Source organism: Pelodiscus sinensis, unplaced genomic scaffold (assembly GCF_049634645.1).
Source record: "Pelodiscus sinensis isolate JC-2024 unplaced genomic scaffold, ASM4963464v1 ctg38, whole genome shotgun sequence".
Lineage (NCBI taxonomy): Eukaryota > Metazoa > Chordata > Testudines > Trionychidae > Pelodiscus > Pelodiscus sinensis.
The window spans coordinates 933,104-960,632 of NW_027465857.1; the positions used below are offsets into that span (position 1 = coordinate 933,104).

Genomic DNA, 27,529 nt, shown 5'->3' on the forward strand with positions numbered 1-27,529 from the left:
TATTTCCCTAGGAGAGTGGTGAAGCACTGGAATGGGTTACCTAGGGAAGTAGTGGAGTCTCCATCCCTAGAGGTGTTTTAAGTCTTGGTTTGACAAAGCCCTGGCTGGGTTGATTTAGTTGGGATTGGTCCTGCCTAGGGCAGAGGGCTGGACTTGATGACCTTCTGAGGTCTCTTCCAGCTCTATGGTTCTATGATTCTATGAGAGTGGCCAGACTGGGTCAGACCAAAGGTCCATCCAGCCCAGTGTCCTGTCTGCCAACAGTAGCCAATGCCAGATGCCCCAGAGGGAGTGAACACAACAAGTAATCCTCATGTGATCTCTCCCCTGTCACCCACCTCCAGACAAACAGAGGCTAGGGACACGATTCCTGCCCATCCTGGCTAATAGCCATTGATGGACCTAACCTCCATGAGTCTGTCTAGCTCTTTTTTGAACCCTGTTAAAGTTTTAGCTTTCACCACATCGTCTGGCAAGGAGTTCCACAGGTTAACCATGCGCTGAGTGAAGAAAAACTTCCTTTTCTTTGTTTTAAACCTGCTGCCTATTTATTTCATTTGGTGACCCCTGGTTCTTATATTGTGGGAATAAGTAAATAACTTTTCCTTATTCACTTTTTCCATACCAACGTACTATGTACTTTTCATCACTAACTCCAGTCAGTCCACTGTCCTTCACCTAGAGTTAGTCTGACTCTTATTTTCATTTATTGGCAATAGCCATAATCTTGCTTTAGATAATGAGCATAGTTTCTCGAGAATGAAGCATCCCAAAGGAAAATAATGGAAAAAATCCCATTAGTAGTTACTTTTTACATGGCACCACGAGTGCACAGTAAGGATGTTAAGAAGCGGATAATTGACCAATCATGTACTTGATACAATTTGTATTGAGTATAAGATTAGTTGATAAGCTGCAGCTCTGCAGTTTAAATGTAATAGGAGGCAGGCAGGCAGCCCAGCTCCTACTACATTTAAAAAGCAGAGCTGCAACGGTCTGGGACCCGGTGTGAGCTGGGACTACTGAGTCCCGGCTTGTGCCGTGTCTCCCTCTTCTCCCTCTCCGTCTATGCCTTTTAAATGTAGTAAGAGCGAGGCTCTTACTACATTTAAAATGCAGAGCTGCAGCACGGGTGGCTCCTGGAGCCGGCACAAGCCAGGACTGCAGTCCCGGTTCACGCTGGTTCTGCTTCCCCTGGCCTGCGCCCCCCGCACACCATGAAGATGATCCTGGGGGGAATTGGCTTTTAAGCCAACTACCTCCAGTATTGGCTCCTGCATCCCCCAGAGGCAGCAAGGGGGGGGTGGGGAAGCGAGCAGTTGTAGTGACTCGAGTACTTGCTTACATCCCTAGTGCATAGCAGCTACAGATAACACTGAGGCAGGGTCACTGCTCTGAGGAGCTTACTGTGTGAGTTATGTACCAAAGTAATCCAGAGTCTGGGTGGGTATGAGTGAGGTGACAACTTTCCGCATGTGAGCTTAGGGTTGCAACCTTCAGTAGTTCACACCTAGTTTTTGTGCAAATGTGCCACCTACTGAATTGCCAGTACCATTTTCTTTATCACCTCATTTTACCACAGATGTTCTTATTACCAAGCTTGTACAGCAGCTGTGTTTTTGGGGTTTTTTTAAGTGGATTCTGTCCCTTGTGTAGCTCGTGCATAAGTGTTCTAGTTCCTTTGTGGTATATTTATTCTTTCTACAGAGTCAGTGGAGTAAATGTATTTTGGAAAAGGAGTCCACAACCTTTTCAAGTATCAAAATTGCCAAACTTCTTACTTAAAACAAATAGTTTTTGCTAAGTAATTCCATTTTCCTGGTGGAGAGTAGCATTGTGAAATAAAGTGAGAGAGACTTTATAGCTGCAACAGCCTTTAAAATTTAACACAATTCTCCTTAAGATATTTATTGATAAATCATGGGCACATTTTCTAATGCTGCTTTGCCTCCTTAAAGCAAGAAAAGAGGATATTTACCAACTTCCATCGTCAGCTGTTTTGTTGGATTGACAAGTGGATTGATCTGACCATGGAAGACATCAGAAGAATGGAGGATGAAACCCAAAGAGAGCTGGAAGCGGTAAGAATGCTTTACGAGGGCTGCTTTTAAATTTACACTCTAGGGTGTAGTTGGGGCTTGTCAGGGGTTCAGGCCCCCAGTGTGCCTCAGTGTCCCCTGACTGTCCTCATATAGCCCCTCTCCGGGCAAGTTACAGTCTGTACGGGTTGCTCATCGTAGGCATCGGGGTTGTCTCAACTGCCTGCTTACCTAGGCTGCATCAGGGTCCGCCTCCAAACCAGGGGCTTTGCCTCCAGCCCCTAGCCAGGGGAGTCTTGGCTGGCCCTCCTCCAGCTGTTGCTGGCTATCCCCAGCTTGTCTCCCTCCAAGGAGCTCCTGCCTCCTCTGCAGTCAACTCTCCACTGGCTCTCCCCCAGCAAACTGTGCTTCCCCTTTTATAGCTGACAGCTGGGCTCGTCTAGCTTCCCGGATCTCTGACAGCTGGGGCTAATTAGCCTACCCGCTTCAGCTGGGTTCTTCCAGCCACCCTCAGGCTCAAGGCCTGAGCCTTGGGCTTAAAGGCCCAGTGCAGGGCAGGCGCCCTGTCACACACCTTCCCCTTCGGCTCGTGCTTCCCTTCTTCCACCAGCCCCAGCCAGGCCTCTCCTATCCCTTCCCTCCGGGTCTGGTTTCCCCTGGAGGCCTTAACTGCCTTCGGGCTGGCCCTCACGGCCTCTGAGCATGCGCTGCAATGTCGGCGGGTCGGCAGGCGTGCTCCCCAGAGGGTCACCCCGCCAATGCCGGTATGGGATGCCACTGTCCCATCTCTCGCCCCACCTCCCAGGGCTCCATCCCCTTCTGCCGCCTCGCTATTGGCTAGGGACCTAGAAAAAAAAATCTGCATTGTTATGGGTTCTCCCTGGCCTGAGACAGACCTCAAATTTATAAGGCTGTAAGGCCAAGTACCATCTCATGACCCGCGGATTGGTTTCCTTCATCGTCTGGATCCATCGTAATGGTGCGTGGTCTGTTATCAAGGTGAAGGTCCCCCCTAACAGATAATAGCGGAGTGCCTCTATTGCCCACTTAGCTGCCAGGGCCTCTTTCTCGATCGTGGCATATTGTAGCTCCCGGGGTAGTAATTTCCTGCTCAAATACAGGATGGGGTGTTCCTCCCCTTCCTGCTCCTGCGAGAGGACGGCTCCTAGCCCTCGGTCTGAGGCGTCTGTCTGTACTATAAATGGTTTTGTAAAGTCCGGTTGATGGAGAACCGGTGTCTGCATCAATCAGTGCTTTAACGTTTGGAACGCTTTCTCACATTGCGCGGTCCACTGGACCCTTTGGGGTCGCGTATTTTGGGTCAAGTCCGTCAAGGGCGCCGCAATCGTGGCAAAATCGGGGATGAACCGCCGATAGTAACTGGCTAATCCCAGGAACTGATGGACTTGCCTTTTTGTGGTGGGGGCTTTGTAGCTTCGTAGGGCCTCTACCTTGTCCACCTGTGGTTTTATCCTTCCCCGTCCCACCACATAACCTAAATAGGATACTTCCCTTTGTCCAAAGTGGCACTTACCGGGGTTAGCCGTGAGTTTGGCATCGGCCAGGGCCCCAAGGACCGCCTTTAGATGTTGCAGATGTTCCCGCCAGGTTTCACTATAAATGACAATGTCATCAATATATGCAGCAGCATACTCCTGATGTTTGTAGAATACCTTGTCCATCAGCCTCTGGAACGTCGCTGCTGCCCCGTTCAATCCAAATGGCATTGTGATGAACTGGAACAGGCCAAATGGTGTGGCAAATGCGGTCTTGTCCTCAGAGGCTGGTGTCAGGGGAATCTGCCAATACCCCTTAGTGAGGTCGAGCGTAGATATGTAGTGTGCTTTACCCAACCGTTCCAACAGTTCATTTACTCTGGGCATAGGATACGCGTCAAATCGCGAAATTGCGTTGACTTTCCGGAAGTCTATGCAGAAGCGCATTGTGCCGTCGGGCTTAGACACCAATACGATGGGACTGCGCCACTCGCTTCTCGATTCCCTGATCACCCCCATTTGCAACATCCATTGCAGCTCTGCCCGAACGGGCTCCCACATTTTCCTTGGGAGGGGCCGTATGTGGTCCCGGATCTTTTTACCTGGGGTTATCGCGATATGGTGGCTCGTCAAGGGGGTCTTACCCGGTTGTGTAGTTAGGACCTGTTTGTATTCCCGCAGAAGGGCGTGCATCTCTCGGCGTTGTTCCTCCATCAACTCTGCCCCGATATGCGCTGCCCCTTCGGCCTCCAAGTCGCCTCCCCAGGGTCCAAGCTCCGGTTCTGGTGGCTGTAAGGTGATAAGCATACCCTCCCGTGCGTTCCACTTCTTTAGTAAATTGACATGATAGATCTGCTTGTCTTTCCGTCTTCCTGATAATTTGATCTCGTAATCAACTGGCCCCACCTGCCGTATGACCTCGAAGGGCCCTTGCCATTTGGCCAATAGTTTCGAGTCTGGTGCTGGTAACAGCAGGAGTACCCTGTCACCTGGTTGAAATGTTCTGGATTTGGCCCCTCGATTATAATATTGGGCCTGCCTATTTTGGGCCTGGAGAAGGTTCTCTTTAGCCAGTTCGCCTACGGTTCGGAGTCGCTTTTGTAAGTCCAAAATATACGGTACCATACCCTTCACCCTTGAATCCTGTTCCTCCCATGTCTCCCGCACTAAGTCCAATATCCCCCGGGGTTGTCGGCCATACAGCAATTCAAATGGGGAAAATCCCGTTGAGGCCTGGGGCACCTCCCGCACTGCGAATAATAAGGCCGGTAGTAACCGGTCCCAGTCCTTTGGGTCTAGCTCCACAAACCGCCGCAACATCCCCTTTAGTGTCTTGTTAAAGCGTTCAACAAGTCCCTCTGTCTGGGGATGGTAAACTGAGGTCCGCAATGACTTAATGTTTAATAGGCGGCAAAGTTCTGCCATCAGTTTAGAGGTCACATTGGTCCCTTGGTCCGTTAATATCTCCCTCGGGATTCCCACCCAGGAGAATACTTGCACCAATTCCTGTGCCAGCGTTGACGCTGTCGTATTCTTAAGGGGGACGGTCTCGGGGTATCAAGTGGCATAGTCAATTATAACAAGTCTATATTGATGTCCTCTTCGGGACCTCTCCAGGGGTCCTACTAGGTCTAAAGCCACCCGGTCGAATGGTACTTCTATCACGGGGAGGGGAACTAAAGGGGCTTTTGGCACCCCTCCCTGACCCGTCCTCTGGCACTCAGGGCAGGAGTCACAAAAGTCTCGGACCTCCTTATAAATCCCCGGCCAAAAGAATCTTTGTGTTATGCGCTGTAGGGTTTTTTCAAGCCCCAAATGTCCTGCCCAGGGATTAGCATGCGCAAGGTCTAATACCCGCCTTCGGTATCTTGCCGGGACCAACAACTGGGTAACCTCCGTCTGCCCTTCATCCGTCCGCGCGACCCGATATAATCGGTCGGCTCTTACCTCAAATCGCGGGGTTGGTCGGGGAGCTGTCCCGTCGGGGTCTCCAGTCTCTCCGGCCGCTTGTTCCCAGGCATGGGTTAAGGAGGTGTCTTCTTGCTGGTCTCTTTAGAAGTCCTCCTCCCCTCCTACCTCCTCTGAAGCGAGGGTTTTCTCCGGTTCGGGCTCCTCCCCTGGCACTCGGGATGTGCCCCTTTTCACGTTCTCCACCCCAGCTGGTGGCGGTTGCTCCTGCGCATCCCATTCATGCAGGATGCGTCTGAACCCCGGCCAGTCCCGGCCCAGTAGTACCAGGTATACCAGTTTCGGGGCTAACGCTACCCGGCAGATCGCTTCGTCTACCCCATCTGACAGACGAACCCACCCCGTGGGGTAGGTCCTGATATCTCCATGTATGCATTGCATGGCGATGTTTCCCCCGGCTGCCTCCCACTCTGGGACCAGCTCTGTCTGTACCATTGTCTGGCTGCACCCAGAGTCCACCAGGGCGGTTACTGGCTTCCCCTCCAGCCTTACCTGTAGGGTAATCTTTGTCCTATCCTGTGGTCTCGCCCGGAGGTCCGCAGCCATCACCTGGCCATACGCACCCTCGGTATGGGCGTCGCCGGCTTGCCGGGGTTCCGTTGGTTCCGGCCCGTACGACCTCTGGGAGGGCTTCCCGCCTGAGCTCCCTTGCTCATTGGTTTCCCCTGGGTCTACACCACCTTCTGTTCGCCCTTTGGTTCCCCTTAACGTCAAGGGCTGGTGGTCCCACGGCTTCTTCCAGGGGCTTTGTCTCTTCATCCTTCCCCTCGGGCTAGCTTGGGCTTCCCCGGCCCTCCTCGGGCACGCCCTCCGTAGGTGGCCGAGCTCCCCACAGGCCCAACATGTCCGTGCCTCCCCTGTTGCCTTCACCGGGGCTGCTCTCCCTTTGTTCCTATTAGCTGGGTGGGGCCTCCTGGCTCCCACCCCGTAGGGGCACTCCCTCCTTATGTGTCCCTTGTGCCCACAGGCAAAACACGTTTTCAGGCTCGGCCCTTGCCCCCAACTCTTGGAGCCTGGTTTATTATGGAGTCCAGGGTCACCCCTTTGTCATGGCCAGCTCCCCTTTTCCCATGGCCAAGCCTGTAGGGCCTCCCAGGCCCTCCAATACTTATTCATTATTATAAGTAAAGAAAAAAAAATTTTTTTTTTCCCCCCTCAACTCTCCGTTCTAGTCCTGTGGCCGACTGACCACTATTTGTTCATAAAGACCCCGCTTTTACCTTAGGGTGGGGTTACTGTGCCCACATTCTCCACCATCTGTCAGGGGTTCAGGCCCCCAGTGCCCCCTGACTGTCCTCATATAGCCCCTCTCCGGGCAAGTTACAGTCTGTACGGGTTGCTCATCATAGGCATCGGGGTTATCTCAACTGCCTGCTTACCTAGGCTGCATCAGGGTCCGCCTCCAAACCAGGGGCTTTGCCTCCAGCCCCTAGCCAGGGGAGTCTTGGCTGGCCCTCCTCCAGCTATTGCTGGCTATCCCCAGCTTGTCTCCCTCCAAGGAGCGCCTGCTTCCTCTGCAGTCAACTCTCCACTGGCTCTCCCCCCAGCAAACTGTGCTCCTCCCTTTATAGCTGACAGCTGGGCTCGCCTAGCCACCCAGGCTTCTCGGATCTCTGATAGCTGGGGCTAATTAGCCTACCCGCTTCAGCTGGGTTCTTCCAGCCACCCTCAGGCTCAAGGCCTGAGCCTTGGGCTTAAAGGCCCAGTGCAGGGCAGGCGCCCTGTCACAGGGCTATAAAAGAAGGCTATGTAATTTGCTTTTCTCCATCCCGCCAACTCCGTGTGCTTTGGGATAACGGTGATAAAAAATGCTACACTCTTTTTCACTGGATCTCTTTTGACAGACCCACTCTCTTGGAGCTTCTGCATACGGTGCTGCAAAGAGCCAGTTGTTGAAATGTAAATGTTCCATGTTTTGGATGCTGACACTGAGCAGGGCCGCCCTTAAGCCGATTCAGCCAAATTGTGCCCCGCGCCCTGCACCTGGAAGTCGGCTCCCTCGGCTTGGCCGGCTGGGCTCCCCGCCCTTACCTGCGCATGCTGCCGGCTGCTGCTGCCGCCATGCAGGTGAGCGGGGAACCACTTTGTGTAGGCGTTCCTTGTGATTTTTGGGTTGGCAATACTGCTCTTTGATTGGTGAATGTAGAGAGGTCTCTCCCTTCGGTTTCCCTTTCCACCCTCCTTTTTTGTCACAGGTCATCAGAGAATCATAGAGACAATGGAGAGCAGGGTGAGTCCATGACTCTGGTTAATGACTGGTCAGGGTGACTAACTATTATCAGCCAGTGGTCTGAATGAGCTATCTACTGCCATCTGTTAATCAACTGTAGGAAAAGGCCTCACGAGCAGACCTTATTTATATAGAGATACCTACTTTACCACAGAGATCAGTAGACACACTTGCTGTGTCAAGGTGATCAATTTTGGCTCTTTTGGGTTGAAATTCACTTAAGACTTGGAGCTGGGAGAATGAAATGTTGTTATCCATATTGTATGATTAAAAGGTAAAAGACCTGAACTTAATATGACCTGGCTTAGGGTCTACCATAACTTGAACACTAAGCAGAGGATAGTGAGTCACATCTAGCTGGAAGTCACAGAAGATGGAAACCGGTTTTATTTCTGGTGGTATAGAGTCTATTTGGGAGTCCTCAATTATATCTGACACTTTACATCCAGTGTTTAAAGGCAGAGCTGACTAGAATCAATTGAGAGTCCTTGCCTTGTCTCAGTGATCGCTTGAGCAAAAATCATTGATAAAATCTTGTGTAGACTGACCTTGGACTCAACATGCAGGCAGTGTGTTGAAGGGCAGTGCAAGGAGGCAATGGTGGGGAGGTACCATATTACCTAGTGAAATCATTGGTGCTGAAATCACTAAGGACTGGAATTTGACCACAGAACTGACACTTTCTTAACAAAGACTCCATTTTTGCTATTTAAAAAGTAAATCAATGTAACAGAAAACTGTGACGCTCTCTGGTAACTTTTTAAAAATCAAACTTTAAACTTTATTGAAAAGATTGGCTAGTTTGCAATTGAAAATATTTGACCTACACTTAAGGCAACTGATTTAATTTTGTGTAAAATTTTGCATAATAACGGATGGCATTTTTTTTGAAAATGTTCAACTATATTGATATATAGTTTGATCAGATCTACTTCTGATGTGATATTTCTGTGTGGTTGTGGTTTGTCGTGTGCGGTGTGGTGTGTGGTTTTTTTTTTTTTTTTTTTTTTTTTTTTTTTTTTTTTTTTTTTTGGCTCAACCGTTTTGGGGGCCACGCCAAAACGGTTCGAATTGGGCCCCGCACTTCCTAAAGCCGGCCCTGCACTGAGCATCTCTTCATGTTTTCCAAACATGTCTGGCAGTGAGTTTGTCATGTGGAAGAAAACATTGTCCTCACTCTGAGTTTGTAAGCAACAAGTAGCCAGAGGCAGTTTTATTACGAGCTGCAGCAAGGGAAAAACTGGTTCAGACAGGGGGGAAGCCCCCCCCCCCCCCCGAGGCAGATCTTCGCATACAAGCAATTATGAAGCAGTTTATATACTGTCTATTAAATATAATAACAATAACAATTAGTCTCCTTCCCATTACAAACACCAATGGCTAACAGTTATTTAGTTCCACCCAGATGCTCCTTATCTCAAGGTCCCTGCCAGAGTCAGCATTCTATCCTTATCTCCGTATGGAGGCGAGAGGCGAAGGCAGCGTCTAATTACAGATCTCGCGTTGTCAGGCCACAGACTTAGCCTGACTCTTGCTCTCTTGTTAACAAGACCAAGATGGCTGCTCACAAATTCCCTTATTCCCTTTTCCTGCCTCCACAGTCACATGAGGACAGTTGGACTTGTCATGATGAGTGTGATAGACATAGAGAAACCCAGCCCTGAAAAAATCTCTTCAGAAAATTAACAAGCACTGGGTGTTGCCTCCCTCTGTGTCTTGCAGGCTGTCATGATCATGAGGGTTAGCCAGCAGCCTGGGGACTAAGGGGTTAACTGTACCTAACTCAGGTAGAGTTCGCCAATAGGAATGTAAGTAGGAATCTCTAACTGGGACAAAGGAATTTTTGGGTTTTTCCCTCCTTTGTCTCTGTGGCAGTTTCTCTCCAGCTATTGAAGGGGACAGGATGTCTCCCTCTAAGAAAATACTCTTCACAGTCTGTAAGTAGGGTACATTTTAGATAAATCCATTAGGTTTTATTGTTTATGGTTTGGAAAACAGGATCTAGTGTCTGTGCATTTAAAAATGGGTTTTGCTCTTCTTTGTAACTAAGCTCCTGGCCCATCGTAAATTTCTCCTCCATGAGTATATTACTTTACTTTTCCATCTAGTCATTATGCTCGCAACAGTAATAGTGTGGTGATAAAAGTTCTTTCTCTTTTCTTTTTACTAACCTGGTAGTGGTTAATTTTTGTGTCCTGGTTTGTACTTTAGGGGTGAGGTTTCCCAAATAGTCTCTCCCTGGTTTTTTTATTAATACTTGGGTGGTGGCAGCAGAGATTTTATCCCCAAAATCTAGGTTAAGATTTTGGGGGGAAGTTTTTTACCAAAGCCTGGTAGATAAGGTTTTGGGGTACTTCTTCAGGCCCCCACTTCTGCATTTATCATGGCAGAGTGGGGAAGGAGCCATGACAGAGGCTGTGAATGCTTCTAGTCTGACCTCATCCTTCAAGCAGTTTTCTCCCTCCTTTCTGATTCTGAGGTACACAACAAGCTAGGAAAGGACCTTTCTGCTGCAAAGTCATTCTTCAGGTTATCTGAAGAAGTGGGCTGTGACCATGAAAACTCATGATACCATCTATGGCTATGTCTACACTGCAGGCTTCTTGCGCAAGAACGGCCGTGCGTTCTTGTGCAAGTAAATTTACAGTACAGCATCAGAACAGAGGGCTTCTTGCACAAGTGCTCTGATGCTCCATACGAGGAAGAATCCTTCTTGCGCAAGAGGGCAGTGTGGACAGGCAGCAGGGAGTTTTTGCACAAGAACTGGCCTCCCAGGAAAAAATGCAGGTGGCCGCTTGGACGCTCCGTACCCGCACTCACAGCTCGCTACTTCCTGCTTGCCGGACCCCCCCCCCCTTAAAGGCCCAGGCACCCTGCAGATGCCGCGTGGCAGCAGCAGCATAGCTGGCTGCTCTCCACCACGTGGCTCTGCCTGCTGCACCCAGGAGCCCCAGATGTCCACTCCAGAGCCACCCCATGAGCCTGCACCCCCCTCCCAGCAGTCACCCCAGGGCTCCCAACAGACCCGGAAGGGCAACGAGCGGTGCGCCCCATGCTGGTCTGGGGCTGACGTGGAGGCCCTCCTGGACCTTTGGGTGCAGGAGGAAGCCCTCCATGACCCCCAGTCCCGGTGATGCAACACTGACATCTTAGGTCGCATGGCCCGGGCGCTGGCAGACCAGGGACATCTGGCCTGGACCCTTGAACAGGTCTGGGCCAAGGTCAAGGAGCTGCGCCTGGGTTACGTCAGGGCCACTGAGGGCAGGGGGGCAGGAGCCGACACCTGCCCCCACTACAACCGCTTGCACGCCATCCTGGGGGAGACGGCAGTCCAAGGGCCGTCTCCCATGATCGACACCGGACTGCGCACCCCGGTGGTCAGGCTGCCTGACCTGGAGGAGGAGGGTGACCTGACCACCGCATAGGAGGATGAGGGAGAGGACCGCACCAGCACCATCACCATCACCCTCCACCTGGAGCCAGGGCCCAGTAGCCGGGACATCTCCCAGGCCTCATCTGAGGCCGGTGATGGATTCTCCGGTGAGTGTTGTGGTTCTCACTCACAAGGGCGGGGGAGGCGGGTGCCCGGGGGGGAGTGTCACTCAGGCGGTTCAAGCTGCACACTGTGCAGCAGTACACAGCACGTGCAACCTCGTGCAGCCTGACTGTGTGGCATGTGGACGCGGCAGGCAGCTCGAGGCCACGCCTGGGACCCTGCTGCTCACACACGTCCTGCCCAGGGGAGGGAGGGGGGATGGTGGCTGAAAGCAGCCAAGCCCCAAGGGCGCAGGCCACACCCCACACATCCAGAAGGGTGCTGCACACAGGCAGCACACAGCCATGCCTGCCCGTGTGACACAGCAGCTGCTCCTGGGAAAAGTGCAGCGAGCCACCCCTATGAGCCACTCCTCCAGTGTCACATCCAGGTCATGGAGCGGGTGGAGGATGCGATCAGCAGCAAGCTATGGGCTGACATGGAGTGGCGGCAGCAGGCGTGGGGCCAGTTCCTGCAGCGTTGCGACCGCATGTGCGACACCATCTCCACCCTCACGTTGCACATTGGTCATGCCTTGCACTATGGCATGGCCTTGCCCCACCCTGCTGCCCTCCCTGCCATGCCCATGCCCCCTCCTGCCACCCCTCCTGCTGTGCCCATGCCCTCCCCTGCTGCACCCTGTCCTGCCCACCTCCCCATGCTGCCTGACCCAACCTGGGCTGAAGGGGGCTGAGGCCTCCATACCCACGGATGTGCTGGGAGGAGCTGCCCTTCCCAGCAATAGCTCCCCCTCCCAGTTGAGAGCCCCTTCCTCCTTCCACTCCCAGTTCAGAGCCCCCCTCCCACTGCAGACCTTTCGTCCCTATGTAAATAATACAGTTTATTGTTGGTTACCCAAAAACAGTTGTGTTTATTGGGAGGTGAGGGAACGGGGGGAGGGAAGGGATGGGGATGGGAGGGAGATGCGGATGCCAGACAGAAGCGACCCTAGTGTGGGACCTGGGAGAACATCTCCTTGAGGGCCTCTCAGATGCGCACCCCATCATGGTGCGCCTGCCGGATGGCGGCTGTGTGGGGCTGCTCGAACGCCTGGCCCTCGCCTGCCATCCACCCCGAGAGGAAGGCCTCCCCCTTCCGCTCCACTATGTTGTGCAGCACGCAACATGCTGCAACAACCTCTGCGATGTTCCGCTCGCCCATGTCGAGATGGGTGAGCAGACAACAGAATCTCGCATTCAGTCGGTCGAAGGCACACTCCACTTGGTTGCGGGCCCGGTTCAGGTGCTGGTTGAATGTTTCCCACCCGGGATCCATGCGTCCGGTTTACGGCCGCATCAGCCACAGCATCATAGACTCATAGGGTATGTCTACACTACCACCCTAGTTCGAACTAGGGTGGTTAATGTAGGCAACCGAAGTTGCAAATGAAGCCCGGGATTTGAATTTCCTGGGCTTCATTTGCATCTTGCCGGGCGCCGCCATTTTTAAAGCCCCGCTAGTTTGGACTCCGTGCCCGCGGCTACACGCGGCACGGAGTAGGTAGTTCAGATTAGGCTTCCTATTCCGAACTACCGGTACACCTCGTTCCACGAGGAGTAACGGTAGTTCGGAATAGGAAGCCTAATCCGAACTACCTAGTCCGTGCCGCGTGTAGCCACGGGCACGGAGTCCGAACTAGCGGGGCTTTAAAAATGGCGGCGCCCGGCAAGATGCAAATGCAGCCTGTGAAATTCAAATCCCGGGCTTCATTTGCAACTTCGGTTGCCTACATTAACCACCCTAGTTCGAACTAGGGTGGTACTGTAGACATACCCATAGACTTTAAGGTCAGAAGGGACCATTATGATAATCTAGTCTGACCCCCTGCACAGTACAGGCCACAGAATCTCACCCACCCCTCCTAGAATAATCCTCTCACCTATATCTCAGATATTGAAGCCTTCAAACACTTTGAAGACCCCAAGATGCAGAGAATCCTCCAGCTGTGATCTGTACCCCATGCTACAGAGGAAGGCGAAAAACCTCCAGGGCCTCTGCCAATCTACCCTGGAGGAAAATTCCTTCCCGACCCCAAATATGGCGATCAGCTAAACCCTGAGCATGTGGGCAAGACTCACCAGCCAGACACCCAGAAAGTTCTCTATAGTAACTCCTATCATCCCTCCATTGGCCTATTTGCCACTGATAATGAATGGTCAATTAGTTACCAAGATCATGTTATCTCATCAAACCATCCCCTTCATAAACCCATCTAGTTTAATCTTGAAACCAGATAGATCTTTTGCCCCCACTACTTCCCTTGGAAGGCCGTTCCAGAACCTCACTCCTCTAATGGTTAGAAACCTTCGTCTAATCTCAAGTCTAAACTTCCTACTAGCCAGCTTATATCCATTTGTTCTTGTGTCCACATTGGTATTAAGCTTAAATAATTCCTCTCCCTCCCTGGTATTTATCCCTCTAATATATTTAAAGAGTGCAATCATGTCCCCCCTCAGCCTTCTTTTGGTTAAGGTAAACAAGCCAAGCTCCTTAAGTCTCCCTTCATAAGACAGGTTTTCCATTCCTCGGATCATCCTAGTGGCCCTTCTTTGTACCTGTTCCAGTTTGAATTCATCCTTCTTAAACATGGGAGACCAGAACTGCACACAGTATTCCAAATGGGGTCTCACCAATGCCTTGTATAATGGCACTAACACCTCCTTATGCCTACTGAAAATACCTCGCCTAATGCATCCCAAGACCGTATTAGCCTTTTTCACAGCCATGTCACAATGGCGGCTCATAGTCATCCTATAATCAACCAGGACTCCGAGGTCCTTCTCCTCCTCCGTTACTTCCAACTGATGTGTCCCCAGCTTATAACTAAAATTCTTGTTATTAATCCCTAAGTGCATAACCTCACTATTAAATTTCATCCTATTGCTATCGCTCCAATTTACAAGATCATCCAGATCTTCCTGTATGATATCCTGATCCTTTTCTGAATTGGCAATAGCTCCCAACTTTGTATCATAGAATCATAGGACTGGAAGGGACCTCGAGAGGTCATTGAGTCCAGCCCCCCGCCCTCAAGGCAGGACCAAGCTCCGTCTACACCATCCCTGACAGATGTCTATCTAACCTGTTCTTAAATATCTCCAGAGAGGGAGATTCCACCACCTCCCTTGGCAATTTATTCCAATATTTGACCACCCTGACAGTTAGGAATTTTTTCCTAATGTCCAATCTAAACTTCCCTTGCTGCACTTTAAGCCCATTACTCCTTGTCCTGTCCTCAGAAACCAAGAGGAACAAATTTTCTCCTTCCTCCTTGTGACACCCTTTTAGATATTTGAAAACCGCTATCATGTCCCCCCTTAATCTTCTTTTTTCCAAACTAAACAAGCCCAGTTCATGAAGCCTGGCTTCATAGGTCATGTTCTCTACACCTTTAATCATTCTTGTCGCTCTTCTCTGTACCCTTTCCAATTTCTCCACATCTTTCTTGAAATGTGGCGCCCAGAACTGGACACAGTACTCCAGCTGAGGCCTAACTAGTGCAGAGTAGAGTGGCAGAATGACTTCACGAGTTTTGCTTACAACACACCTGTTGATACAACCTAGAATCATATTTGCTTTTTTTGCAACAGCATCACACTGTTGACTCATATTCAACTTGTGGTCCACTATGACCCCTAGATCCCTTTCCGCCATGCTCCTTCCTAGACAGTCGCTTCCCATCTTGTATGTATGGAACTAATTGTTCCTTCCTAAGTGGAGCACTTTGCATTTCTCTTTATTAAACCTCATCCTGTTTACCTCTGACCATTTCTCTAACTTGCTAAGGTCATTTTGAATTATGTCCCTATCCTCCAAAGAAGTTGCAACCCCACCCAGTTTGGTATCATCTGCAAACTTAATAAGCGTACTCTCTATCCCAATATCTACATCATTGATGAAGATATTGAACAGTACGGGTCCCAAAACAGACCCTTGAGGAACTCCACTTGTTATCCCTTTCCAGCAGGATTTAGAACCGTTAACAACAACTCTCTGACTACGGTTATCCAGCCAATTATGCACCCACCTTATCGTGGCCCTATCTAAGTTATATTTGCCTAGTTGATAAATAAGAATATCATGCGAGACCATATCAAATGCCTTACTAAAGTCTAGGTATATGACATCCACAGCTTCTCCCTTATCCACAAGGCTCGTTATCCTATCAAAGAAAGCTATCAGATTAGTTTGGCATGACTTGTTCTTCACAAACCCATGCTGGCTATTCCCTATCACTTTATTACCTTCCAAGTGTTTGCATATGATTTCCTTAATTACCTGCTCCATTATCTTCCCTGGGACAGACGTTAAACTGACCGGTCTGTAGTTTCCTGGGTTGTTCTTATTCCCCTTTTTATAGATGGGCACAATATTTGCCCTTTTCCAGTCTTCTGGAATCTCCCCTGTCTGCCATGATTTTTCAAAAATCATAGCTAAAGACTCAGATACCTCCTCTATCAGCTCCTTGAGTATCCTGGGATGCATTTCATCAGGACCTGGTGACTTGCTGACATCTAACTTTCCTAAGTGATTTTTAACTTGTTCTTTGTGTATCCTATCTTCTAAACTTACCCTCTCTCTGCTTGTATTCACTATGTTAGGCACACCTCCAGACTTCTCGGTGAAGACCGAAACAAAGAAGTCATTGAGCATCTCCGCCATTTCCAAGTTTCCTGTTACTGCTTCTCCCTCCTCACTAAGCAGTGGGCCTACCCTGTCCTTGGTCTTCCTCTTGCTTTTAATGTATTTATAAAAGGTCTTCTTGTTTCCCTTTATGCCTGTAGCTAGTTTGATCTCATTTTGTGCCTTTGCCTTTCTAATCTTGCCCCTGCATTCCCGTGTTGCTTGCCTATATTCATCCTTTGTTATTTGTCCTAGTTTCCATTTTTTATATGACTCCTTTTTTATTTTGAGATCATGCAAGATCTCCTTGTTAAGCCAAGCTGGTCTTTTGCCATATTTTCTATCTTTCCTACACAGCGGAATTGTTTGCTTTTGGGCCCTTAACAACGTCCCTTTGAAATACTTCCAACTCTCCTCAGTTGTTTTTCCCTTCAGTCTTGCTTCCCATGGGACCTTACCTACAAATTCTCTGAGCTTATCAAAATCTGCCTTCCTGAAATCCATTACCTCAATTGTGCTGGTCTCCCTTCTACCTTTCCTTAAGATCATGAACTCTATTATTTCGTGATCACTGTCCCCTATACTGTCTTCCACTTTCAAGTTCTCAACTAGTTCCTCCCTATTTGTTAAAACCAAATCCAGAACAGCTTCTCCTCTGGTAGCTTTTTCAAACTTCTGAAACAGAAAGTTGTCTCCAATGCAGTCCAGAAACTTATTGGATAGCCTGTGCCCCACTGTGTTAGTTTCCCAACATATGTCTGGATAGTTGAAGTCCCCCATCACCACCAAATCTTGGGCTTTGGATAGTTTTGTTAATTGTTTAAAAAAGGCCTCATCCACCTCTTCCACCTGGCTAGGTGGCCTGTAGTAGACTCCTAGCATGACATCACCCTCATTTTTACCCCTTTTAGCTTAACCCAGAGACTCTCTACACAGCTATCTCCTACGTTCATCTCCACTTCAGTCCAAGTGTGTACATTTTTAATATACAAGGCAACCCCTCCTCCCTTTTTTCCCTGTCTGTCCTTCCTGAGCAAACCGTACCCTTCCATACCAACATTCCAATCGTGCGTCCCATCCCACCAGGTTTCTGTAATACCAATGATATCATAGTTGTATTTATTGGTTAGCAATTCCAGTTCTTCCTGCTTATTACCCATACTTCTTGCATTTGTATATAGGCATCTAAGATACTGATTTGATCTTGCCTCCCTGTTGTGCCCTGACCCTCCTTTCTCCTTGCCATTATAGGCCGTAGTCCCCCCCCCCCCCATTTCCAACCCATCTCCCAGTCCCGCACATTCAGCACTTACCTGTGGGCTTTGCTCACCTGTCCCCGTCGAACCTAGTTTAAAGTCCTCCTCACAAGGTTAGCCAGTCTGTGTCCAAACAAGGCCTTCCCGCTCCTGGAAAGGTGAACTCCATCTCTGCCAAGCAGTCCTTCCTGGAAGAGCACCCCGTGATCAAGGAAGCCGAATCCCTCCTGGCGACACCATCCTCGCAGCCAGGCATTCACCTCCAGGATGCACCTCTCTCTGCCCGGGCCCCTACCTTTGACAGGAAGGATCGAAGAGAATACCACCTGCACTCCAAACTCCCTCACCCGTACTCCCAAAGCCCTGTAGTCACGCTTGATCCGCTCAGTGTCACACCTGGCAGTATCATTTGTGCCCACGTGGATGAGTAGCATGGGGTAGTAGTCAGAGGGCCGGATAATCCTCGACAATGCCTCCGTAACATCTCGAATACGGGCCCCTGGAAGACAGCATACCTCTCGAGATGAACTGTCAGGGCGACAGATGGGCGCCTCCGTTCCCCTCAGAAGAGAGTCTCCAACCACCACTACCCTACGTTTCTTCCTCGCAGTGATGGCAGGAGACTGCTCAACCTTGGTGGTGCGAGGCCTGGTCTCCTCCACTGTGGAGGGTGACTCCTTGTCTCCTGGAGAAAGTAAAGTGTAACGGTTATGTAACAACACAGTGGGAGGGTTAGGAGCAGGGGTGGAACACTGCCTGCTGCCGGAAGTAACCAGCTGCCAGTGCTCACCCTGCACCACCGCCTCCTCCATAAGTGGCTGGTCAACAGTCCCACATCCTAGGACAGTGACCTCAGTGGACTCCACAGGAATACTGTCCAGGAATTCCTCATGGCTTCGAATGCTCCTCAGCCTGGCCACCTCCTCCTGTAGCTCTCCTACCTGCTGCCTCAGAGATTCCACCAGCAGGCACCTTTCACAACGGTTGTCTCCCCCAGCCTGGAGATCACTCAGTGGGAATTGCAAGCCACAAATACTGCAAGACCACACCAGGACCTGGGTAGAGGCATCCATGCTCAGGCTCTCTGTCTGGATACAGGCACAGGTGGAGGAGACAGGAGAAGTACTGGCACAAGCGCTTCGGGTCTTCATCACCATCAGTCACTCCCTCTGCCCAACTCCCTCTTCAACTCCCCTGTCTGCAGTCGCCTGGTCGCACTGCTCTGGCTTTTTAAAGCCTGCTTGTCTAGGTCAGGCCTGCCCCCTTCTGAGTCACACAGGGGAAGGCTGAGTCTGAGGCTAATCAGAGGCAATCAAGGGAACAATGGCAGGCTCTGTCCCAACTGCCACAGAAGCTGAAACTGAAACTGAAACTGCTAGCACTCTCCTGGAATCAGACTCTCAATTCACACTTCAAACTGTAAAATTCAAACAGTCAGGCACAGGCACACACACACACTCACACCACAGCTTGTACTCTCACCGGGTAGCCTCTTCGGCGGTGGGGTCGCTTTTTATCAGGACACTTCCACTTTTGGTGCCAAGGTCAGCGATAAAACGATTAAATAAAATTGGCCCCAAAACTGATCCCTGAGGAACTCCGCTAGTAACCTTCCTCCAACCTGACAGTTCACCTTTCAATATGACCCGCTGTAGTCTCCCCTTTACCAGTTGCTTATCCACCTCTCAACTTTCATATTAATCCCTAACTTTTCCAATTTAACCAATAATTCCCCACGTGGTACTGTATCAAATGCCTTACTAAAGTCGCGGTAGATTAGATCCACTGCATTTCCTTTATCTAAAACATCTGTTACTTTCTCAAAAAAGGAGATCAGGTTGGTTTGGCACGATCTACCTTTTGTAAAACCATGTTGTAATTTGTCCCAATTGCCATTAGCCTCAATGTCTCTAACTACTTTCTCCTTCAACATTTTTTCCAAGATCTTGCATACTACAGATGTCAAACTACCAGGCCTATAGTTACCCGGGTCGCTTTTTTTCCCTTTCTTAAAAATAGGAACTATATTAGCAATTCTCCAGTCAAATGGTACAACCCCTGAGTTTAGAGATTTATTAAAAAATTTTGCTAATGGACTTGCAAGTTCATGTGCCAGTTCCTTTAATATTCTTGGATGAAGATTATCTGGGCCCCCCGATTTACTCCCATTAAGCTGTTCAAGTTTGGCTTTTACCTCGGATATGGTAATATCTACCTCCACATCCTTAGTCCCATTTGTTATGTTGCCATTATCCCTAAGCTCTTCATTAGCCTCATTAAAGACTGAAGCAAAGTATTTGTTTAGATATTGGGCCATTCCTAGATTATCCTTAACCTCCACTCCATCCTTAGTAATTAGTGGTCCTACTTCTTCTTTTTTTGTTTCTTTCCTATTTATATGACTATAAAACCTTTTACTATTGGTTTTAATTCCCTTTGCAAGGTCCAACTCTACCTGACTTTTAGCCTGTCTCACTTTGTCCCTACATGCTCTAACCTCAATAAGGTAGCTTTCTTTACTGATCCCTCCCATTTTCCACTCCTTATATGCTTTCTGCTTTTTCTTAATCACCTCTCTGAGATGCTTGCTCATCCAGCTTGGTCTAACACACCTGCCTATATATTTTTTCCCTTTTCTTGGGATACAGGCTTCTGACAGCTTCTGCAACTTTAACTTAAAATAATTCCAGGCCTCCTCCACCTCAAGATCCATAATTTCTTTAGTCCAATCAACTTCCCTAACTAATTTCCTTAATTTACTAAAGTTAGCCCTTTTGAAATCAAAAACCCTGGTCTCAGATTTATTTTTGTTTATCCTTCCATTCAGTTTGAACTGAATTAGCTCATGATCACTTGAGCCAAGGTTGTCCCCTACAACCATTTCATCTATGAGGTCCTCGCTACTCACCAAAACCAAATCTAAAATAGCATCCCCCCTTGTTGGTTCAGCAACTACTTGATGAAGGAATTCATCAGCTATCACATCTAGGAAAGTCTGAGCCCTATTATTATTACTAGCACTTGTTCTCCAGTCTATATCTGGAAAGTTGAAATCTCCCATGATTATGCAGTTTCCATGAGTATTTACTTCTTTAAAAACATTAAAGAGGTCTCTATCCATATCCAAATTGGATCCTGGTGGTCTATAACACACCCCAAGCACTATCCCAGGGGAGGATCTGATAGTTTTCTTCCCCAATGTGATTTTTGCTCAAACAGTCTGTCTTCTCCATTCCATCACTTTTTATTTCTTTACAATCTACCTCATCTTTGATATACAATGCGACTCCACCACCTTGACCCTTATTTCTGTCTTTCCTAAACAGCACATACCCTTCAATACCTGTACTCCAGTCATGCCTAGTATTCCACCATGTTTCTGTTATTCCTATAATATCTGGTTTTACTTCCTGGACCAATAGCTCTAGTTCCTCCATTTTGTTACCTAGGCTCCTCGCATTGGTGTACAAACATCTTAATTTTTGCTGTTTGGCCTCATTCACATTCTTTACCCAATTTGGCACGGACGTTATACCTCCAATATGACCTATTAGACTAGTATCCACCCCACCCTTCCTCATGTTCATTCTCCTACCCCCAGCTATTTCCTTTCTTACTTCGTTTTCCTCCCTCTCCATGTTAAAATCTGGCGTAGAGATTACCTGGACATCTCCCAACCGTCTCCCCCAAATTCCTAGTTTAAAGCTCTCTTAATCAGTTGAGCCAGCCTCCATCCTAGAAGTCTATTTCCCTCCCTACTTAGGTGAAGTCCATCCCTAGAGAACAGTCCTCTGTCCATAAATGCCTCCCAATGACCACACATCCCAAAGCCCTCCTTATAGCACCACTGCCTAATCCATCTATTGATCATTGTCGGGGGGCTCCCCCCTTGACGGGGGTTGCCATCCCCCTCCGAGGCATCATCCAACCAACTGGGGCTTCGGCCCAAAGCGTGATGCCCCTTTTTAGGGGAAATACGGCCTCCCGGCCTAGTCCACAGTTTACAGGCCCCTGTGCTAGGGGAAATACGGCTTCCCGGCCTAGTTCACAGGCCCAGAGGCCTAGTCCACAGTTCAGTGTCTGTTACCCCGGTCCCCACTTGCCAGGGTCTCGAGCAGCAGGGGTACGGGGGCCCGGGCCCTCCCTCTCCACCGGGCCCCGACCCAGGGCCCTAGTAGTGGCGGGAGGCTCCCACCACTGGCTCAGCGGGGGCTCCTCCCCGCAACGCCCTTAGCCCTCGGGCTTCTACAGCTCCCTGCCCTGGGTCGCTTCCTACCCTCTGCTCTCGGCCTGGCGTGGTCCCACCTGTTGGCGCCGGTCGACTGGCTGTAGTGGTACTTCCCCTGGCAGCCTCAGAGTTGGCAGAGTCCGGTCCGGCGCTCGGGTCACGGGGGGGGTCAGTTGGTGGCTCCGGCGTTGGGGCCGAGCCCGGCTGAGGCCCGGCAGCAGCACGCTCAGCTCCCTTGGCGACTCCTTCTCTGGCCGGTGGTTGCTAGCTCCAGCTCGGGTCGCAGTCTGCCCTTTCTGAGCAGGCGAGCAGTCTTTTATCTCTCTGCTCCCCTCGGAGTATGCCCAGTAGGGCTGTGGGGGTGGGGCTCTCTCTGACCCCGGCACCAGGTGGTTTCCCTGGTCTTGAGTGCGGGGCGGGGCTGCCCCGTCACCCCCCCCCCCCTTAAGTGGGTACCTGCCCCCTCGCTCATTCCCGTCTCCTCTTCTCCTACCCGGGAAAGGAAATCGGCATTTGTGTGGGTCTTCCCCGGGCGATGGGCTATACTGAAGGTGTAAGGCTGTAAAGACAGATACCATCGCATTAAACGGGGGTTAGTCTCTTTCATGTTGTTTAGCCACTTCAGGGGGGCATGGTCTGTTACCACCTGAAATGCATTTCCTAATAAATAGGGGTATGTCTACACTACCCCGCTAGTTCGAACTAGCGGGGTAATGTATGCATACCGCACTTGCTAATGAAGCCCGGGATTTGAATTTCCCGGGCTTCATTAGCATAAGCGGGGAGCCGCCATTTTTAAATCCGCGCTGCTTCGAACCCCGTGCAGCGCGGCTACACGGGGCTCAAACTAGGTAGTTCGGACTAGGTTCCTATTCCGAACTACCGTTACTCCTCGTGAAATGAGGTGTACCGGTAGTTCGGAATAGGCACCCTAGTCCGAACTACCTAGTTCGAGCCCCGTGTAGCCGCGCTGCACGGGGTTCGAAGCAGCGGGGATTTAAAAATGGCGGCTCCCCGCTTATGCTAATGAAGCCCGGGAAATTCAAATCTCGGGCTTCATTAGCAAGTGCGGTATGCATACATTACCCTCCTAGTTCGAACTAGGAGGGTAGTGTAGACATACCCTAGTATCTTAGGGCGCCTATAGCCCATTTCACTGCCAGTGCCTCCTTTTCTATGGTGGCATAGTTTTGTTCTCGTGGGAAGAGCTTCCGGCTCAGATATACTATCGGGTGTTCCCCTCCCTCTGTCTGTTGGGACAGCACTGCCCCTAAGCCCCTTTCTGAGGCGTCTGTCTGCAGCAAAAAGGGCTTTGAGAAGTCTGGGTGGAACAAGACGGGGGCTTTCGTAAGTTTGCCCTTCAAGGTCCTGAAGGTCCTCTCGCACTCCACTGACCATTGTACCTTATTTGGCTGGGCACTTTTCGTGAGGTCGGATAGAGGGGCCGCGATGTCCGCAAAACCTGGGATAAACCGGCGATAGTACCCCGCGAGCCCCAAGAACTGGCGTACTTGCTTTTTGGTTCTAGGGGTCTTACGTTCTTGTACTGCTTTCACCTTGTCCACTAGCGGTGGTACTGTCCCTCGCCCGACCGTGTACCCCAAGTAGGTCACCTCCTGGTGTCCCAGCTGGCATTTTCGCGGGTTGGCGGTGAGGCCGGCATCCTTCAGGGTCTTCAATACTGCTTCCAGTTGTTGTAGGTGGGCCGTCCACGTCGGGCTATAGATTACCACGTCATCTATGTATGCGGCTGCGTAGGCGTGGTGGGGCTGCAACAATCGGTCCATTAATCGCTGGAACGTCGCCGCCGCCCCATGCAGTCCAAACGGCATGGTCACAAATTGAAACAGGCCAAAGGGTGTAGGGAAGGCCGTTTTCTCCTTCGAAGCTGGTGTTAGTGGGATCTGCCAATACCCTTTAGTCATGTCTAGGATGGAGGAGTACTCCGCTTGTCCGAGCCGTTCTAGGAGCTCTTCAGTCCGGGGCATCGGGTAGGCATCGAACCGCGAGACTTTGCGGTGTGGAAGAAAACATTGTCCTCACTCTGAGTTTGTAAGCAACAAGTAGCCAGAGGCAGTTTTATTACGAGCTGCAGCAAGGGAAAAACTGGTTCGGACAGGGGGGAAGCCCCCCCCGAGGCAGATCTTCGAATACAAGTAATTATGAAGCAGTTTATATACTGTCTATTAAATATAATAACAATAACAATTAGTCTCCTTCCCATTACAAACACCAATGGCTAACAGTTATTTAGTTCCACCCAGATGCTCCTTATCTCAAGGTCCCTACCAGAGTCAGCATTCTATCCTTATCTCAGTATGGAGGCGAGAGGCGAAGGCAGCGTCTAATTACAGATCTCGTGTTGTCAGGCCACAGACTTAGCCTGACTCTTGCTCTCTTGTTAACAAGACCAAGATGGCTGCACACAAATTCCCTTATTCCCTTTTCCTGCCTCCACAATCCCCCCTTTTGTGCTCACAGCACAACTATCTTTCTAAACCTTTATTTTCATTAAACATTACATAATTAGTACAAACATAAAAGCTATTTCTATTACTACATCTTTTACAACAACAATCAAATATGAAACTTTTAATAAGCAAAAGCAATATAATCATTAATATCCCCAATATAATTCTATGATGGGGCTCTTCTATAATTTTAGTAACATCATACAACATATCATAATTAGTAACCAAATTAGGGAGGGCAGGTACATGCTGATAGTACCTGTCCATAAGCACAGAGTCCAGATCAAAGAGAGAAACCCAAACCACTCCCACAAGTTTCTCCTTGGCAATATACAATACTTTGCTTCTTTCACCAAGGTCAGTTCTTAATGTCCTTTTGTAGTCAGAAATCTTTGGGCTTTGGCGGTGTCAGAGGAGCGGACTTTTCCTCTTTGTTTTCTTGAAACAGTTGTGGTTCAGCATCATGCAGGGGAGAGGTTACTAGCACATCACCCTGTAATATTTTGGTTCTTCTGGTGTCCAGCAGGTAGGAAAGCAGGACCAGAAGAGAGAGGCTTATCAGCAATCGGGGTAGGATCATTTCGAGATGGAGGGATCTTTTTGCAGTGAGAAGCATTGGCAAACAGTCTGTTCTTGGCACTTCACTTTAGCAATGTTGGTGGTTAGCAAAACTTGGTAAAGGTCTTTCTAGAGCGGTCTTTCGCTGATGGACATACGAGTCTCTATTCTCTGAGCTAAAAGCCAGCTAGCTCCTTTGGAACCAAGGTTATTTCCTAGGAATAAAGTAAACCATAAAAACAATCCCGCGCGGTTGTTTGGTTGTTTGGTACCAGCCTTATCAAAGTGAGGCCCTTTTGGAATGTGGTTGCCAGGGGAACCAGGGTCACAGTAACTGTTGAACTGTTTTACTTCCCAAGCTGGCCTAATACTTTCAGGTTTGAGTTATCAGTTCTCAGCAAGATACCATGGACTGCCTCAGTTTACTCCTATAGTTCCTTTCTCTTGACTTTGGGGTTCTCCTTAACCCACCAGGTTAAATACAATTTAAGGGGTTTTAATTTACTCTAGAAGTACGAGTATAGCACCAGCATTGTTATAAATGTTATAATCGAAACTTCCCACATAATTTGACAAACACTATTTAACTCCATCTTTAAGATATTTCATCGCCTTACTGGCGCTGCCCATGATTATAGGTTTGACCTCTACTGCCTGGTTGAGTGCTGCAGAGGTAGGTGTTTGGCATGGTCCACGGTGTTTCCCTATCTGTGTACACCTCAGACGGCCAGCCCCGATATATCTTTAGGCATTGGCCACCAACTCCTCGATCTTCGCCTGCAGGGCCAGTAAACCCTCCTCTAGGTACTTACTTCCGCCATGCCACTCAGGATCTCATGTTAGGTTACTCATCACTGCCGAAGTGCGATAGAGCCACATTCCATCAACGGTCAGGATCATCCGGTGAGGGGCTGTTATACACACAGATGGATATGTAGAGGGGCAGGATGGAGTGATCTGTCTGGGTAGTCAAACACCAGTAGGTACCGTTTATTTGGACCAGCTTGATGTTTTTGTTTCTCTGAGACAACCACATCAAACCTAGGCAGATTCGTCATGATGTTAAATGGGCAGGTACATAAATTTTTCCTTATCAAAGTGGGTGCAACAATCCCTGGGTATAGGGAGGCTCCCACACCTTCAGAATAAGCGATGCCCTCGATCTATCTATATGCTCCTGCTTTGGTACAGGCAGGGAGGTTACCATTCTGATCTGATCTGAGTGAGGAATCCCCAGAGGGGCCAAAAACAAACTGTTATACTATGCCCTGTCCAGGTGGGCCTTTGGGTCCTCATGGATTCTCTACTTCCCCACTCCCATGGGTAGGACGGGGGAGATGGGGACTCACCACCATAAGGGCTGGGTGGTCAAAGCTATCCTATTCTTCAATACTGGCCTTCTAATACCTTTAATTTAGTTCCATTAATTAACAATCCAATTAATCTCTGGTCCAAATATCTGGTTAGGTTTAGTGAAATGGACACAGAGCTGGACAGATCCTTCAAACTATTCAGGATCAATCGGTTGGCTTGGCTGGTGTCTAGGCCTTTACGGGCACTGGATATTACTGCATCTATCAGCCTGGATTCTCATACAATTTCTGGGCTATGACATAAGTGTTGCTGACAGAGTTTCCAGGCCTAAACCAATCTGCGATGGTATCTGCTAAGCTTCTTTGTTGCTTAATCAGGCACTTGCCAATTTGATTAGCCAGTCTAGCACACAGCTGGTCTATACCAGTGTGGAACATCACCAAGGTAAGGACCAGTGACAGTTGTCCTGGTTCTGGGACAGGGGTCTGTTCAGGACATGATGCACAATTGGGAGGCTTTATTTTGTCCTTAAGGACCTGGTTAATAATATCCAAATGAGGGCAAGTTAGCAATGGCCATTGTTTAACAAATGACAGCCATGCCTCAGGGGTTACCTTGTCTGGGCTTTAAGTGATAAGCCCCAGTGGGAGTCAGTAGGTCCAACTTCAGTAGCCTGATGTTAGTGTTTAGCTTCTTTCCCACAATATTCCATAGAAACTTTAACTTGGAGGACTGTGTATTCTTTGTCCTCGTAGTGTTCATGTTGTTACAATAAACAAAATAATTATGTGAATGAGGGGCGGCCCAAGGCCGTGTATTCCCCATTGCTATTAGTGTGTATTTGTTTTATGTATGCGACTTGAAGGAGGTTACATTGACTAGAGTCACTGTTTCTCTTATAGGACCAAGCATGGTTCACAGATGTTTAATTGTTAATAGGACCCATGCAATTCCATAATTCTTGAGGCCTTTTAAGGCATCAGGCACCAATGAGTAGCAGGGCAAGTAGCTGTTGTTGCAATGGTGAGGTTACTAGTTTCCTCATTGTTGTGGGCATCTTTACTTAAAAATGCTGATGTCCCACTTGCCCGTGTTGTTACTTATAGATTTCTTATTATCTCTGGCCAAACCACTTTATGGTTGGTGTGCAAATTTCCAGAAGCTAAATATTTCATTTGTGTAGCCATTAAAGCAAAACCAATCCGGTGGGGGAGGGGCAGGTACCCCACTTCCAGTCCTTCTGTTCACATGATGCACTCCTTGCTTCCTTCCAGTTCCTTTTTTGTTCACCTGTGGAGACATTGTTAACATTCTCCTAGCCTAAACAATTTCCAAACTATTATCCTTTCACTGAATTTTAAAGTTGCCAATTGATTGGGCCCAATTAATTTTGATGGTTTAAATTAATGCTTCTGCTTTACTCAAATGATCCTTTCATTAAAACAATATCCTACACACAACAATATTTGCAATACGTATTACAATTAAGACACACAAGACAAACTTGGACAGAACACAAACGTATTGTGTCATGACACAGAACCATGGTTTTTTTTGGTTGTTGTTTTGTTGTTGTTTTTCTTCAGCTGGCACCAGCGCTTTCTGATGATCTGAAAGACAAGAAAACATTTCTACCTCCGTCGGGGTGGTCCATTATAACTTAAAATACTGCCTAAGATCTGTTAGGGGAACCGGTTACAGGTAGTTCCTTAACACTTCCATGGGCGAGTGAGCTATAAATTTACGAGAACAAGGGCGCTTCATCGGTACTTGTGACCTTCCACTCCCTTGAATTACCTCTAGAGTTGCTA

At 49.1% G+C, this 27,529-nt stretch overlaps 1 protein-coding gene across 8 annotated transcripts in view; it reads left to right on the top strand.

Moving 5' to 3' along the window:
- LOC106731943 (phosphatidylinositol transfer protein beta isoform-like) overlaps window positions 1–27,529 on the top strand; it is a 168,831-nt gene that overhangs the window by 110,336 nt on the left and 30,966 nt on the right. For 2 of the 8 annotated variants that reach the window (XM_075915701.1, XM_075915697.1), the window contains one exon: window positions 1,959–2,081. In XM_075915701.1, coding sequence (XP_075771816.1) covers window positions 1,959–2,081 — 123 coding nt within the window. Of the gene's footprint in view, window positions 1–1,958; window positions 2,082–7,347; window positions 12,603–27,529 lie in introns of those variants that run through there. The other 6 variants (XM_075915693.1, XM_075915696.1, XM_075915691.1 and 3 more) reach the window with 6 other exon arrangements.